This window comes from Rana temporaria, chromosome 4 (assembly GCF_905171775.1).
Source record: "Rana temporaria chromosome 4, aRanTem1.1, whole genome shotgun sequence".
In the NCBI taxonomy this organism is placed as follows: Eukaryota; Metazoa; Chordata; class Amphibia; order Anura; family Ranidae; genus Rana; species Rana temporaria.
This window is the reverse complement of record NC_053492.1, coordinates 208,131,312-208,148,864: the sequence shown is the minus strand read 5'-3', so window position 1 is coordinate 208,148,864 and position 17,553 is coordinate 208,131,312. Positions and strand designations below refer to the sequence as shown.

General features: G+C 42.1%; 1 protein-coding gene across 2 annotated transcripts in view; it reads left to right on the top strand.

The window, feature by feature from the left end:
- Positions 1-273: 273 nt before the first annotated feature.
- ERICH1 (glutamate rich 1) overlaps positions 274-17,553 on the top strand; it is a 135,854-nt gene continuing 118,574 nt past the window's right edge. For both annotated transcript variants that reach the window (XM_040349802.1, XM_040349801.1), the window contains exon 1: positions 274-428. In XM_040349802.1, coding sequence (XP_040205736.1) covers positions 407-428 — 22 coding nt within the window. In that variant the 5' untranslated portion in view covers positions 274-406. The remainder of the gene's footprint in view (positions 429-17,553) is intronic.

The window sequence follows — 17,553 nt, the reverse complement described above, 5'->3', positions numbered from 1 at the left end:
GTGCAGAGAGCATTAGACATTCCCTGTACCTTCCCCTGTAGCCGCTCTCCACAGCACCTTACTAAAGCGCTCTCGGAGCTTCAAAGGGTTGCAGCGTCTGCGCATGCGTCAGCCGTCCGGCTTGCCGCACATGCGCGGCGGAGGCGGTGTGTTGAAGGAGCTTTTTTAGGCGTGTCTATTTGGAGAGTGGGCTGGGCCGGCGGCGAGTGGTTAGGTTATGGCCATTTCACTGATTGGTGGGTTCCAGGAATAATCGCGTGTGTATTGGTTAGATTTGGTAGATGGGTGGGGCTGTAGAAAGTGACTTGTGTCACTTCCCTGGTTCGGCGTGTTGTTGTTGTTGGTGATCGGGGAGAATTAGAGAGGAGTTATCGGCTGTGTGAGATGTAAATCCTGAGCGGGAGTCATGTGTGCGGCCAGGAGGGAAGGTAACATTCTCTGGATGGTATGATTCCCTTAGTAATGGGGTGCAATGATTGCAATTCCCTACCTCCCAAACCTCATGTGGAGGGAGGAACTGCTATTCTTTTGGGAACAAATCCCTCTGCCCCCCTCTTGCATCCTTATATATTCCTGCACGGGGCTTATTATTGTGGTGCAAACGGAGGGATTGGCCATACACACTACAATCTGATTGTACTAAAACTATGTTGTTATATAAGGACCAACCTTTAATATGCAATCATGCAGACCCTTACATCACATAGTTGTTGTTGGATCCAAAGAAGATTGTGCAATCAGATTATATAGTGTATGCCCAAATTTACAGGTGGGCTGTGTCATTCATTTTTATGCATCCTGTCCCATTCATGTCAATTGGGATGCAACAGCCGCAGCTCCCAGTTTGATAACCATGCGTGGCCCCAAACACAGACGGTGGGCATTCGGGGCCATGCACCCACACATCTGTCAATTTGGTAGCATCTATGTCCAAATTGACAGTAACGTGTTACTAAACCCACTGTAAATCAGTCTGTAGTTCTAGTAATCTCACTGTGGAACCTAAGGGGTTCATCCTCTGCATTGTGTAAAATAGCTGTGTGATCCTGTCTTCTCTGATCCTTCCCTTCTTTCATGGTCCCCAAACCATCTCCTGCTAGAACAGAGCCTTGGGGGTCACTCTGCACATGTTCAGTTTGGTGTGTATTGCTAGAGTTTTTGTTTTCTTGGGAGAGTGCATGTGATCAGCACAGGGCCAATCAGCACTGTTCAGACAGAGGGTCCGGGGTACTGCAGCCTCAGAGGACAATCAGAATGAGAATGAAAACTCCTCCTACCAGCTTTAACCAGACACTGATAGAAGTCTCAAGACTGCTATACAATGCTGATGAGAAAAGGTATTTAGCAGTTTATATTTACTAAAAGAAATGCATTTCCATGTTCTGTGTACGACCAGATATTGTGAATGCAGGGTCCTGGGTTTAGTAACACTTTAATGGGACAGGATGCACAGAGCACCTGTGCATCCCAATGTGGGCAAACATGGTCCTCGTACAGGTGTATGCTGTAGTGCCTTTCCATCTGTCAACAATTGCCATGGCAGGATACTCGATTTTCTCAGCTTGAGTTTGAAGGTTAATTTGATCTTTTGCAGAAAAAAAAAATCCTGCACCAATGCACACTTATTAATTAATGTGGTTATAAACCTCAGACTTCAAATCTGACAAAAGCCCTTATTTCCAGAGCTGCACGATTATGGGAAAAAGGAGAATCTCAATTTTTTTGCTTAGACTAAAGATCACGATTCTCGCGACGTAACATCTTTCACATTATACAAAAAAATTGGGCTAGCTTTACTGTTTATTTATTTCTTTATTAATTAAAGTGTGTTCCCCCCCCAAAAAAAAAATTGCATTTGAAAGACTGCTGCGCAAATACAGTGTGACATAAAATATTGCAACAACCACCATTTTATTTTCTAGGGTCTCTGATACGTGTGTGTGTGTGTGTGTGTATGTATGTATGTGTGTGTATATGTATATGTGTATATATAATATTTGGAGTTCTAAGTAATTTTCTAGCAAAAAATTATGGGCCAGGTTCACAAAAGGGATACGACGGCGTATCTCCTGATACGCTGTTGTATCTCTGTTTCTATCTATGCGACTGATTCATAGAATCAGTTATGCATAGATATCCATAAGATCCGACAGGTGTAATTGTTTTACACTGTCGGATCTTAGGATGTAGTACTGCGGCCGCCGCTGGGGGGAGTTTGCGTCGTAAACCAGCGTCGGGTATGCAAATTAGGAGTTACGGCGATCCACGACTGATTTTCGCGTTCGCTACGTCGCCGCTAGTCTAGTTTCCCGTCGCAAAGTTAGTCGTCGTTTTGGGTGCCCTAACTTTAGTCAGCAAACGTATTGCTGTCTAAAGTATGGCCGTCGTTCCCGCGTCGAAATTTAAAAATGAACGTCGTTTGCGTAAGCCGTCCGGGAATACGGAATTACGCTACGCGCGTCGCCGTTCGAAAAAAATGACGTCACGGCGCACAAAGCACGACGGGAATTGGGAAACTGAGCCTGCGCAGCCTAATTTAAATGGCACACGCCCATTTGAATTGGCCTGCCTTGCGCCGGAGGCCGCCGGCGTAGGTTTTCATCGCAAGTGCTTGGTGAATCAGGCACTTGCGATGAAAACTTGCGGCGGTGTAACGTATCTACGATACGTTACGCCGCCGCTCAACCTACGTGAATCTGGCCCTATGATTTTAACTTAAAACCAACACGTGTCATAAAAAGGTTTAGTCTTTAAAGTGGTAGTAAACTCTTTACTAACACCTTTACCTACAGGTAAGCCTATAATAAAGCTTACCTGTAGGTATAAAGAATATCTCCTAAACCTGTACGGTTTAGGAGATATTCCCCTCGCAATGCGCCGCTGATTGCAGCGGCGCATGCGCAGCGGGGATCCTCGGCTAAAGGCCCGGCAGCCGCCAGACCTTCCTGGAATGAAGTCTCCCGCTCGCATGCGCAGGAGTGACGACATCGCCGCTCTAGTCAATCCCAGCGTTGGAGCGGCGATACCTAGAAGACACGCTGTGACAAGATGATATCTCGCTTGGCGTGGACCAGGTGCATACTAGCTCATTATGCCTTTTGCCTTTCAGGTGTAAATTAAATAAATATATATTGCGGCTAAACAACCGCTTTAAGTGGTTAAACGTCCTTCATTTACAGACCAAAGTTCATTCCGTTTGATCTAAAGAACAAAACGTTACAATGTTTATAGTTGGCTCAGTGGTTGAGGAATGTTTTGAAACTTGGCAGATTGCCTGTGTTTTTTTTTTTTTTTTTTTGACAGCTGTCAGCTTGAGCAGAGAACTGCATAGAATCGGAAAATGCTTTGTTAAGATGGCAAGCGGGAAAGAATTGCGATCTCGATTCTTAACCATTGATTGTGCAGCTCTACTTTCCACTGACTATTTCTTTGCCTCTCTCCAAAGCACCAAGTGCAGTTTCTGTCTGCTTCTTCCTTCCTCTATCTGCATGATTCACTTTTGACAAGTTTTCCTGACAACAAGAGAAAAAGGTGACGGGAGGGATCTCCAGCACACAACTTGTGATTGACAGCGACAGCTCTGTGTGAAGAGAGGTATGTCCCTTCCCTCCAATCAGCTCTCAGAGCTCATGTACAGTGTGTAACTGCAGCTTTCCTGCGCCCTGCTTTGTGAATCTATGAAAAATCCTTTTCATCTGAGTTTTGAAAGGATTTACAGGGCAAATAGCTGCAGGTACAAACTATGTAGGAAGATTTTTTTCACCTCTGGGTATCACCGAGGCCAGTCACTTCACTGGGTATATGTAATGGTTTACAACCACTTTAATTTAATATTTTTTTGCATGAGAGCCTGGAAAGCAATGGAGCCCCCATCAGTGGATCATTCGTTCAGTTCTCTGGCTCCCACATACCCTCTTTGGCAGTGGCAGATGGGACTTGCAGTTTTCTCATTCACAGATTCTTGTGAAAGAACTCGCAGCTGTGCGGGCGGAGCTGACCTTGGCTTTTAGGTGCTTGTAAATCCCCCCCCCCCCCAAAAAAAGAAGATTTTATGATCTCTCTGTGAGCCTTTCCACAGCCCCCTGCGTATAACACGCAGGCACTCTTTACCCTCCATTTTCAGGGTAAAAAAGTGAGTGTTATACGCCAATAAATACAGTATATCCTTTTTATCACTCACATAAGTGCACATATATTGTAGTTGCAGCTTTTATCATTTGATTATCCATGATTTATTCATCCATTTATTTATTAATGCTATCAGCGCTTTAGTTATTCTATTTATATCGCACTGATACATGGCAGACTGCCCACATTTTTTTTCCGGCTGAGAGCAGAGAGAATTCTCTGCATACAAAAGATCGGGAAATCCGATCGCAAAGGGGAAAAAATTGGGATAACGATTCTTGACGATTGATCGTACAGCTCTATTGGACAGTAGAATGAGAAGCAGCAGACGGAGGAGCTCACCTGTCTGCTCTCTCCTACTACTCTACACCCTATTATTAACATTTGTTACAAATCCTCATTGATGGAAATGTTATTTCTGTATTTGTATTCTTCTGTACAGTTATCTTGAAAAACTTAAAAAGAATGCAAAAAACAAATGCACATTTGTTGTAAGCTCTGTAGGGGTTAGAGCATCTAAAGCCTCATACACACGGTCGGACTTCAAACAAACTTTTCCGTGGATTTTTGTTTGAAGGGCATTGGCCGTGAACTTGGTATGCATACACACGGCAGGACTTTTTCAACAATCTTTCCCAAAATCACGTGTTTTTTCAGCTCCTTACCGCCACCCTTTGGTCAACTTCTGCTATTGTTGGTTGATTTTAACATTGGTTCTGAGCATGCGTGCTTGTACTTTGGACTAAAGTCCGATAGACTTCTGTACACACGATAGGACTTTGCTCCGTAGGACTTTGTCCGTTTTGCAGAGCGAACTTTTGTCCGATGAAAACGAAAAAAGTTTGTCCGATGGAGCGTACACACGGTCGGATTTTTTTTGAAAACCTGCTCATTTTGAAGTTTGTTGTCAAAAAGTCAGATCGTGTGTATGGGCCTTAAGAGTGGCAACCACACCCCCTATTTCCACTTGCCTGGAATGGGGTAGTTCCTCATTTACCCCCTCTCCCCACTATGCCTCCAAGGATTTACAAATGATCTTTAACAGTATTCGACAAATTCCGGGCGCCAGGTCTCCGTTGCGCCTAGAATTATCGACCTGGCGCCCATGGCAGCAGAGCTGGGGTATCCTGAGAGCATCGCCGCGCATCCCCCCACACCCACGATCGGGTCGTGCCGCTAACTGAGGCCGCGGCTCTGCAGCCTATGCATCGAGGCGGCTGGAGTGTGGCGAGCTGCCTGCCGGCCAGGCGGTATGGATAACTGTCATGTAGCCGCCATCGGCTGTACTATGTCGGGGATGATACAAGCAGAGGCTGCGGGCGCTCCGCCTCCGGCCGCCTCTCCCCCCGGGGATCGGGGAATTTCTCTGAGGGGGCGTGCCACGGGGAGTCACAGGAAAGGAGCTGGCCGGAGGCTGCACATGATCTCACAGAGCGCAAACAGCAAGGTTAAGGGTAAGAAGCAAAAAAGACAATACTTTTAAAACCATAACTATATAGGATTTTTGCACTTATGGTTCACACTAGCAACACTGAGTTAAGGCACAGCACAGGCATATTGATATTGTTCACTTTGCAGCCACTGTGCCCATCAATTGTCACTACTGTGCCATGCCATCTAACGCAGCCACTGTGCCATCAATTGTCACCACTGTGCCATCCCATCAAATGCAGTCACTGTGCCATGCCATCAAACGCAGCCACTGTGCCATCAATTGTCACCACTGTGTCATCAATTTTGTCGTTAAAAAAAAAAAAAAAAAAAAAACCTGGCTCCTAACTTTTTTAGCTGGCTCCTAGATTCCAAGCAAATTTGTCAAGCCCTGATCTTTAATGACGACTATTAGCAGTCGAGCAGTCATCTAGAAAGTTTTAGTTTTTCGTACCCCAAGAGAAAATTGGCTTTTAAAAGGAACTTGGGTAAAGGCATTATCATTCTTAAACCCTTAAGTGTAGATTCACATCTATGCAAGTTGTGGTTTTCTGGCATGTTTTGCGTTTTCTAACACAGGTTTTTAATGCGTTTTACAGTTTATTTTTTGACTAATAGGAAGGTATGACCTTTCTGTTCATGGAATGTGACTCTGGCCCTCAAACATTAAAGTCATATGTTAGGGCTGGGGTTAAGGGCTAAATGTTGGGGTTAGGGATACATTTTAGGGTTAAATATTAGGGTTAGCGGTAATGGTTAGGGGTAATGGTTAGTGTTAGCATTCTAACCCTAACCATTACCGCTCACCCTAACCCCATCCCAAGCATTTAACCCCAACTTGTGACTTTGGACACATAAAGGTTCTACTTTTATTCTACTTGAGTGCCAGAGAGTGTAAAGTTGCATCAAAGGTGCCCTCCACAAACATAATTGTTATATATTTTTCAGATTAGCCAAAAAATATTAGCGTTTTTGGTGTGGGTCCATTGAAGTCTATTACAAGCAAAACGCAATTTGTTGTGGGGGGGAAAAAAGTCCCTGATGCTTCCCAAAAATGCACCGCCTTAACTGGTTGCCGACCAGCCGCCGTCGTTTTACGGTGGCAGGTCGGCTCCCCTGCGCGAGAGCACGTAGCTATACGTCGCTCCCTGAAGCGGCCACTAGGGGCGCGCGCGCCCCCCGCTCGTCCCTGACTCCCGTTCGCGTGCCCGGCGGGCGCCCGCGATTGCTCGTTACAGAACAGGGACCGGGAGCTGTGTGTGTAAACACACAGCTCCCAGTCCTGTCAGGGGAGAAATGCCTGACCGTTTGTTCATACAATGTATGAACAGCGATCAGTCATTTCCCCTAGAGAGTTCACCCCCCCCCCTACAGTTAGAACACACCCAGGGAACATACTTAAACCCTTCCCCGCCCCTTAGTGGTTATCCCCCTTACTGCCAGTGACATTTTATAGTAATTCATGCATTTTTATAGCACTGATCGCTATAAAAATGCCAATGGTCCCAAAAATGTGTCCAAAGTGTCAGCCATAATGTCGCAGTACCGAAAAAAAAATCACTGATCGCCGCCATTACTAGTAAAAAAAAAATATTAATAAAAATGGCATAAAACTACCCCCTATTTTGTAAACGCTATAACTTTTGCGCAAACCAATCAATAAACGTTTATTTTTATTTTTTAGAAAAATCTGTAGAAGAATACGTATCGGCCTAAACTGAGGATTTTTTTTTTTATATATTTTTAGGGGATATTTATTATAGCAAAAAGTAAAAAATATTATTTATTTTTTTCAAAATGTTCGCTCTATTTTTGTTTATAGCGCAAAAACTAAAAACCGCAGAGGTGATCAAATACCACCAAAAGAAAGCTCTATTTGTGTGGGAAAAAAGGACGCCAATTTTGTTTGGGAGCCACGTCGCACGACCGCGCAATTGTCAGTTAAAGCGACGCAGTGCCGAATCGCAAAAAGTGCTCTGGTCTTTGACCAGCAATATGGTCCGGGGGTTAAGTGGTTAAAATGCACAGATGTGAACTAGATCCATAGGAAACTGTTAAATGTGGCTTACACTGGTGTGTCCCTGTTCTGTTTCAGGGAGGAATCAGGCCCGAACTTTTGTCTGAATTCGGACCGAAAAGGAACCAGAAGACACACGGGACTCTTGTGCAATTCGCTTCGCAGCAATCACCGCGATGTGTGAACCGACTCTATTGAGAGCCGGTCACAATCTCCTGTCATGCGAATTGGATGCAGAGAAAACCTGCATTCAATTCGCACTAGTGTGAACCCAGCCTTAAAGAACAATCAGGGTAGAAGGTGCAGTAATCTACTACAAAAATTCTTAAGGTCTCTTACGATGTGAGTATTCTCAAGAATGCTTACAACACTGTGTCCTGCACAAGGAATGAGAGGTTTCACACGAGGACCATATTGCCTGGGCCATTTTTTTTTTGACGTCCAGTTGAGAATCCTTTTCATATATGAATTTGGGTCTGATTTTTACCTTTTGGCACATTAGGGCAGATATGAAAAATGAGAGAGAACATGTCTCATAATTCCTTATCTTAAAAAAATGTTCTCTTGACTGCAAACTCCCTAGAAAAAGATATCTAATTAGATAAAATAAATGAAAACAGTTTCCTGTGTCCTAGGTCCACATTGTTATCTCTTAGAGCAGCCACGTCTGTCATGAAGCAAATGATGACCTACATCCCAACCGTTGTCTGGGCACAATTCAATTTCGATCTTGACTGGAACCCTGACTCTGGAATCTAATGTTACTCCGTGTCCATAGATCTTAAATACATTAGCAGGCAGAGAGCATTAAAAAAAAAAAAAAAAATAGGGCACAGGGTTTAAATAAATGATCTCAGTCCTTTCATAATACCCGTTGGGAAGTCAAGAGAATCGGAACAGTTTTTTTTTTGGTACCATCAACGTTCAAAACTGACAGTAATCTGGAAAGTTGTCGGGACTCACAAAATATTTTTAGGAACAAACCCATCAAGATAAAGAACAGAGCATTGAGACTTAAAGCGGGGGTTCACCCGAATTTTTTTTTTTAACATTAGATTGAGGCTAATTGTGGGAAGCAGAATCTGGTGTTTTTTTTAAATCAATGCAGTACTTTACGTTTACGTTTTAGAGAGAGATGTTCTCCGTGGCTTCCGGGTATGATCTGCGGGACTGGGCGTTCCTATTTGATTGACAGCCTTCCGACGGTCGCATACAGCGCGTCACGAGTTGCCGAACGTCGGTGCGGCTCTATACGGCGCCTGCGCACCGACGTTCGGCTACTTTCGGGAACTCGTGACGCGCAGTATGCGACCGTCGGAAGGCTGTCAATCAAATAGGAACGCCCAGTCCCGCAGCCCATACATTTGATTGACAGGCTTCCGACGGTCGCATACAGTGCGTCACAAGTTGCCGAACGTCGGTGCGGCTCTATACAGCGCCTGCGCACCGACGTTCGGCTACTTTCGGGAACTCGTGACGCGCTGTATGCGACCGTCGGAAGGCTGTCAATCAAATAGGAACGACCAGTCCCGCAGACCATACCCGGAAGCCGCGGAGAACATCTATCTCTAAAACGGTAAGTACTGCATTCATTTAAAAAAAAAAACACCCGATTCTGCTTCCCACAATTGGCCTCAATCTAATGTTAAAAATAGATGTTTTGGGTGAACCTCCACTTTAAATGTATAGAGTGGGAGCAGAAGTCCAATAATACAATTGTTCTGTAGGGTATATTGTGGGCAGAAGAAACATTTTGTGCATCAAACCATTTTCAGTGTTTTCTTTTCTGAATTTGAGGGACTTGTCTAATGGTTCATATGTCCTCAGCCTGAACTGGAAGACGAAGCCTTTTTCATTGAGACCTTCCCAAAATGAAAAAGAAAATCTGAAAATGTTTCCCTTAGGTTAAAAAAAAAGGGGGGGGGGGAAGCAGTAACAGTATCATGTCATAAACAAAACCTAATACCCATACCATAATAGACACTTTTACATGGGGGTTCTTCATTTCATCTGTACACTAACTATACTTTTCTGTATGTATGACGCTTTCAAATTCCTACAGAGGATATGTATATTTTTAATTACTTTTGCACCCAACCTTCGGAAACGTATTGTCGGAGTTGCATTGTTTATGCCAGGGTAATTGAAAAGCTGTGAAATAGGCAGCCATGCTCTGTAACCGCTCTAGTAATGCGCCTGTCATATCTGATCTAACAGAAGCAAGCCATGCTGAAGGGAGACAGCTTTGTAACAGAGTATCCAGGTGGCCGTGAAGAAGAGCATTAGAGAATGTTAGTCTGCGATCTGCTACATTGTGTTATTTTTTTATTAGCTTTCCCTGCAGGTTAGAAAAATCCATAAACCCTGCTCACAATGCCCACTGCACATATAAATTGTTGGCGTGGAGCATGGTTTGGAGTTGACCATAAGTAAAAGCGTTAGCAGTCACCTATAGTAACTGTTTAGGGTTATTTTAGGTGAAACAAGAAAAAGGAATGGCAGTTATAGGCAAGTGTTCCAGTTTTTTCTTTGAGAATTAAAACACCCATTAGGCCAGATTTACTAACACAATGCACATATGATTGCTCTGATATGCAAAATATATGATAATGGAATTAATTATAAGTCCACATTGTGTTCAAACATTTCCTACCTAAGCTGTGGCATGCCTAAAATAGAATGGTTATTTTTTCCAGGACTTCAGCTGTTTTTTGATGCACATACCATATAGGAATAAAATAAGGGGGGTGTAATGGCACTTGCTAATAATTAAAATAAATATATAAACGTAATAACAATTCCTTAAAGTTAAAGTGGAGGTTCACCCGGAAATGTAAATTTTTAACATTAGATTGATGCTCATTTTGTCAAGGGGAATCGGGTAGTTTTTTAAAAAAACGAAGCAGTACTTACCGTTTTAGAGAGCGATCTTCTCCGCCGCTTCCGGGTATGGGCTGCGGGACTGGGCGTTCCTATTTGATTGACAGTCTTCCGATGGTCACATCTATCGTGTCACAATTTTCCGAAAGTAGCCGAACGTCAGTGCGCAGGCGCCGTATAGAGCCGCACCGACGTTCGGCTTCTTTCGGCTACTCGTGACGCGATAGATGCGACCGTCGGAAGCCTGTCGGAAGACTGTCAATCAAATAGGAATGCCCAGTCCCGAAGACCATACCCGGAAGCGGCGGAGAAGATCGCTCTTTAAAACAGTAAGTACTGCTTCATTTTTAAAAAAACTACCCGATTCCCCTTGACAAAATGAGCATGAATCTCATGCTAAAAAATTTTTTTTGGGTGAACTCCCGCTTTATTTAACATATGTTCCACTCCAAATAATAACCGCCCAGGTGTATTCAATTAACTGTAATCGTGCAAATGCTACAACTAATAATGAATAAATACACCAATTCCTGTGTGTCTATATGTGTTCCACTCCAGATGGGATAAAGACCGCCCAGCATCAATAAGATAATGTGGAGGGTGATGGGAGTGATAATTTTCTGAAAATAACCAAAAGTAAAACAAATGTGTCACCAAGAGCACAATGCTGATGAGATATAAAAACAAATATATATAGTGACCACTACAAAAAGTGATAAAACTGATACTCTAAATAATAAAATTAATAATATGTAATAATGATATACAATAAAGTGCATAAAGTGCTGAATCTACTTAAAGTGCAATGTGCAATGCATTGTGAATAGAATAAATACTGCAATATAGCAATTCAAGTGAAATAGTCCTGGAGAAAAACTCCTTAACAATGAACAATGTCCAATAACATGCACAGGTGAAAAAAGAAGTGAAAAAAAAACAGGTTTCTGAAATAAAAGTGTCACACACTAGTCCACCGCAAAATCGGCCACAGTAAAGGTGCTTCAAACGACAATATCCTTCCAAAAGTGCATGGGTGTTTCCAAACAGTGCTCGGCTTCACAAATAATCCCACTCAGTGAATGACATGCAGAAAAAGATCGCTTCCTCAAGCCCCATACCTCAAGGAGGCTTAAAATAAGCCTATAGATGTCCAAATGCTGCTAGATAAAACCTGTGATCAGAATGCTCATATCCAACCCATCCGTTCCTGTTAACACCAATCCCTTCTGGTCAGAGCTCCACAGATCCCCAGGCTCCAGCTCCAGTGATAAATATTCAAGTGGGATGGCTCTCAAATCAAACACATAAGCACTCTATAGTGTATTACTGACAGACAATCGGTTTAACGAAATAAAAGCAAGTACACTTGCAAAACGAGCATTGAAACCAGCATGTAGCATAAGGTATACACAGTAGCTCTACCCTAAACTAAAATTAGCCCTTTATAGTACAAATATACAATAGAACAGTGCAGCGCAAAAATAAAATTACAAAAAAATTATTAAAAAACTCAAATCCATAAGCAGAAAAAGAGTCCATATGTGTAAGTGAAGAAAGGTTTAATTGATTCTCAGCATGCAGTGCAGGTAAATATATGTGACCAGAGAAATATCCTCCACCGTGCATAAGATGGCCTCTCACCTCACATATTCGACCTTACAAGGCACAAGGCATATAACTCAACCAAGGGATCCTGATTTAGCACGTCAAAGGGATGATTGATGACTCAGTGTAAATCACAAATGACCTCAAATCCTGCAGTGGTACTCCACCATAGAGGAACAGAAGAAAGGAAATCTAGTTCTCCGTTTTGACAGTTTATTACGGTAAAAAACACATTTAAAACGACTCACATGCTAAGGCACTCTAAGCGCGAGTGCCAGCTGATAAGGCGTGCAACATATCCATACGAAGGTAAACAAAGCAGCGGTGATTGCGGATGACGTCCTACGTGGCTCCTTCCCCGTACGTGTTACGTCCTATGGGCGGGACTTCTTCAGCGTGGGGCAGGAAGACACCTATGCACGGTGGAGGATATTTCTCTGGTCACATGTATTCACCTGCACTGCATGCTGAGAATCAATTGAACTTTTCTTCACTTATTGTATATTTGGCTTGGGATTTTTTTTATGAATTTATCCTTAGAGCTGGCTTGCAATTTTTATTTTTATTTTATTTTTTGTAAACATTTTCAGTGCTGAATACCTTTTTATTGCTTTATAGTACAAAAAAGCAAATCGCTACTGTAAATATTACTTTCACTGTGTCCCACAGTAAAAAAAAAAAATGAACCCCTTACAGTAGCGATTATTTGCTCTTTTTGTACTTATTTTGTTTTTTTTAACCCCATTATGTTACTAAACATCTCAGGCCACAAGTCTGTTTTTTGGTGCTTTTCGCAGAAACACACTACAGTTCATTTACATGTTTTCCTATGGGACACGTTCACATCCATGATTATGCTGCTGCATAATTGGAAAGGGCAAGGACTTTTTAACGCAAAACTGCGCTATTTTTTTTTTTTCAATATACTTCAATGGAGAAGCTGCAGAAAAGCATGTAATGTGTTTTTGTGGCAATTTGTGTTTTGTAATCTGCCCAACAGATTACAGGCTATTATCCGATTAATCGAAACAATAATCGGCCAACTAATCGATTATGAAAATAATCGTTAGTTGCAGCCCTAAAGAACTCCCACAGGTCCTGCATCTCTTTTTCCAGTCACAGCACCCCCTTGTCTCTGCCTCCCCTGGTCTCAGCATTCAGCAGACTACAGCACTCCTCTGGTCCTCCCTCCAGACCCTGCACTTTCTGTTTCCCACTGCTCCCCCCAGTTTCTTCCCAGCAGCAGAACAAGGTAAGGGGGATGCACTGTGATGTAAAGGAGAGTGGGGGGACTTTTGACTTCAGATAGTGCAAGATAATTTGGAATCTGATGCAAGAGGGGGTGGGGTGCTCTGGACATCTAGTATTACAGATACAACTGGCCCCTTGAGGGCAACCATAATGCTGATGCAGCTTAAAATTTTATTTAGATTTGACACCCCTGCCTACACTATACCATTCTTTACATGTTGCTATGCATTCCCTATTTAAGAACAATCTCAGGACTTTTGTGGTCCACAACATTATTCTAAATGCTGTACTGTTCATTACCCTTGATACATTGGTAAATTCTATACAATGATCTGTACATTCCTTGCCTGAATTTCTTCACTCTGAGCCATGTGATGTATGTTCTATATTCCACATTGTCTTATTCCATATGTATTGTTCTTAAATTGGAACTTTGAAATTGCTTTGATATGTATGCACATAGACTGTGCCTTCTGTGAAATTGCCATTTGGTCGTGTTTGTCAATAAGTCAGAATATTGACCTAGACCTTTTACAGATGCATCTCCGAAAAAGTTGAATATCATCAAGTTAATTTATTTTGGTAATTCAATTCAAAAAGTGAAACTTGTATATTGTATAGATTCATTGTGTGCGCGCACACACACACACACACACACACACACACACACACACATATATTTAAAACATTTCTTTATTTTAATTGTGATAATTATGGCTTAAAGCTAGTGAAAATAAAGTCTGTACCTCAGAAAATTTGAATGTTGTGAAAAAGTTCAATGTTGTAGACTCGTGGTGTCACACGCTAATCAGCTAATTAACGCAAAACCCCTGTAAATGTTTCCTGAGCCTTTAAATGGTCTTTCAGTCTGGTTCAGTAGGTTACACAATTATGGGGAAGACTGCTGACTTGACAGTTATCTAGAAGACAGCCATTGATATCCTGCACAAGGAGGGAAAGTGACCAAAGGTTATTGCTAAAGAAGATAGCTGTTCAGAGTGCTGTATCCAAGCATATTAATGGAAAGTTGAGTGGAAGGAAAAAGTGTGGTAGAAAAAGGTGCACAAGCAACAGGGATAACTGCAGCCTTGAGGAGATTGTAAAGCAAAGGCCTTTCAAGAGTTTGGGGGAGATTCACAAGGAGTGGACTATGGGTGGTGTCAGTTCTTCAAGAGCCACCACAGACGTATCCAGGACATGGGCTACAACTGTCTCATTCCTTGTGTCAAGCCACTCCTGAACCAGAGACCACGCTAGAAGGGTCTTACCTGGGCTAAAGTGAAAAGGGACTGGACTGTTGCTCAGTGGTCCCAAGTCCTCTTTTTGGATTATAGTAAATTTTGGAAATCAAGGTCTCAAAGAAGAGTGGAGAGGCACAGAATCCAAGTTAAATGAGGTCTGGTGTGAAGTTTCCACAGTCAGTGATGATTTGGGGAGCTATGTTATCTGCTGGAGTTGGGCCACCATGTTTTATCAAGTCCAGAATCAGCGCAGCCCTTTACTAGGAAATTCTAGAGCACTTCATGCTTCCCTCTGCTGTCCAGCTTTATGGAGATGCTGATTTAATTTTCTTTCTTTCTTTCTTTCTTTCTTTCTTTCTTTCTTTCTTTCTTTCTTTCTTTCTTTCTTTCTCGTAATATTCAATACTGAATTCTGGGTTTTTACTAGCTGTAAGTCATAATCATCAAAATTAAAAGAAAGAGGTGCTTGACATATATCACTGTGTGTAATGAATCTATCTAATATGATCAATTTTTTTGAGATGCACCTGTGTGTGTGTGTATATATATATATTATTTTTAAACCCCTATCTATCCTTAATCTCTATGGCAATGAATAATTACTGTAATCACATTTGCACATCTTAAAGTTGCTCTGTAGTTACCTAATGGAACTCACTGGTGGCACCATCATTTTCTATTATTAAAAGCCAACTCTGTTTGTTTTCAATAGGAAAAGAATTACAGCTTGTTTGATAAAACTGTCCACTTTATCAAAATGAGGACCGGTTGGTGTAAATTTCTATAGCAGCCGCTAGTGATAATCGTAAGAGAATCCGGCAGACTGGTTGTACCCAATTTGATCGATCAACTTGGTACATTCAGCCTGCCCATTAATGGTTCTTATCTCGGCCGGTTCCTGCTGAACTGGCCCAGATTAAAACTGTATGGCCTGCTTAAGTATCTAAGATGAGATAGTCCTTTCCAATTTATGTGTAAAGCAGGAACAAAGATTGTCTCTGGACAGCCGCTCTCTGAACAAATGGTAGCCTTTTATTGAAAGAAAGACAGCACTACAAGTCACAGCAAAATAAAATGAAACCTGACTACTGACGCATTTCGCACTGAAACTAGTGCTTAGTCATAGCTCAGTTTCAGTGCGAAACGCATCAGCAGTCTGGTTTTATTTAATTTTGCTGTGACTTGTAATGCTGTCCTTTTAATAAAAGGCTACAATTTGTTCAGAGTGCGGCTGTCCAGAGACAATCTTTGTTCCTGCTTTGCTAAGTGCATTGCCTGCACCTGAGTTGTCTGCAACGGAGGATATTCGTCTGGGTTCCCACCTGGAGCGGCTATTCCCTTTTCCCCAACTTCTGTGTAATAAGGGTTAAACTTCATCACTTCCAGGTTCCTATGCCTAAAAAAATATATATATATATATATATATATATATATATATATATATATATATTGCAATAATTCAGGGTCCATGTACACTAGGCTTAAAAAAAATGCTAATATAGAGTTTTTGTACAGGAGATGAGGAGAGTGTCGGAGCATTCAGCGTTTTTTTTTTCTTCCAGAAAACTGCTCTCAAAAACGCAATTCAAAAGGTTAAAATATGCCTCTAAACACCTCATGCACACTGGTTTATTGTAAACGCTGTTCCTCCTGACAGGAAAAATTCTGTGTTTTAAAAATTCACCTAAGCTGTGTGGTTTTATTTATTTTTTTAACCACTTTAATACCGCACATAGACATATGATGTCCACAAAGGGGATCTCCCATCCCAGGTGGACGTCATATGACGTCCTGTACTTTGTGCGGTGATATCTGAATGATGCCTGCACCTAGAGGCATCATTCAGATATTATTGTGTTCCCGGCGGCGATCCTGCGCACCATAAGAACGATCATAGCGGTCACGATCTCATGCTTTCAAGCCTGGAGGAGAGATGTGGGGTCTTATTGACCCTGCATCTCTCCTTAAGGCTGCATTCACACCTAGGCGTTTTGTCGCCTGAAGCGCAACGCTACAATACGCTGGAGGGGAAAAATAACATTGTTCTCTATGGAGATGGTTCACATCTCCACGCCGAACGCCTGAAGCTGAAACAAGTTCCGGACCCTTTTTTGTCGCGCGTATCGGGCGGTTTGGGCGTATTTGAGCGTTTCCATTTCCCATAGAAAGTAATGGAAACGCTCGATTCAAGCGACTTGCGCGACAACGAGCGTTTGCTACGGGCGTTTCGCCGCTTTAATCAATAGAACATTTCACCCAGGCAGAAGATTAAAAAAAAATCTACCAACATAGCAACAATTGATGAAAAGATGATAATTTTTCCTATTGGCTAAAATAAAAAACCTTGAAGTACAAAAACGTATGCAAATGCGCAAATAAGCATGAATACGTGCGACAAAACGCCGAAAAAAAATTCCGAAAAAAACTACCAAACGACCGACGCTCAGGTGTGAATGCAGCCTAAAGAGGACCCGTCACACACCTTTCCTTTTACAAGGGATGTTTACATTCCTTGTAATAGGAATAAAAGTGATAAAAAAAAAAAAAAACTGTAAAAAAAAAAGTGTAAACAATAAATAAAAAAAAATTAAAACGCCCATCCCCGGTAGCTTGCGCTCAGAAGCGAACGCACACCCAAGTCCCACCCACATATGTAAACGTCGTTCAAACCACATATGTGAGGTATCGATGCGTGCGTTAGTGCGTGTGCAACAATTTTAGCACTAGACCGCAGTGTAACTCTAAACTGGTAACCTGTACATTTTTTCAAAACGTTGCCTATGGAGATTTTTAAGTAACGAAGTTGTGCGCAAGCGTGACATGTTGGGTATCTATTTGGCGTAACACCATCTTTCATATTTTACAAAAAAATTGGGCTAACTTTACTGTTTTTTTAAAAAAATTTAATTGATGAAACCATTTTTTTTCCAAAAAAAAAGAAGTTTGAAAAATTATTGCGCAAATACCGCGCAAGATAAAAAGTTGCAATGACCGCCATTT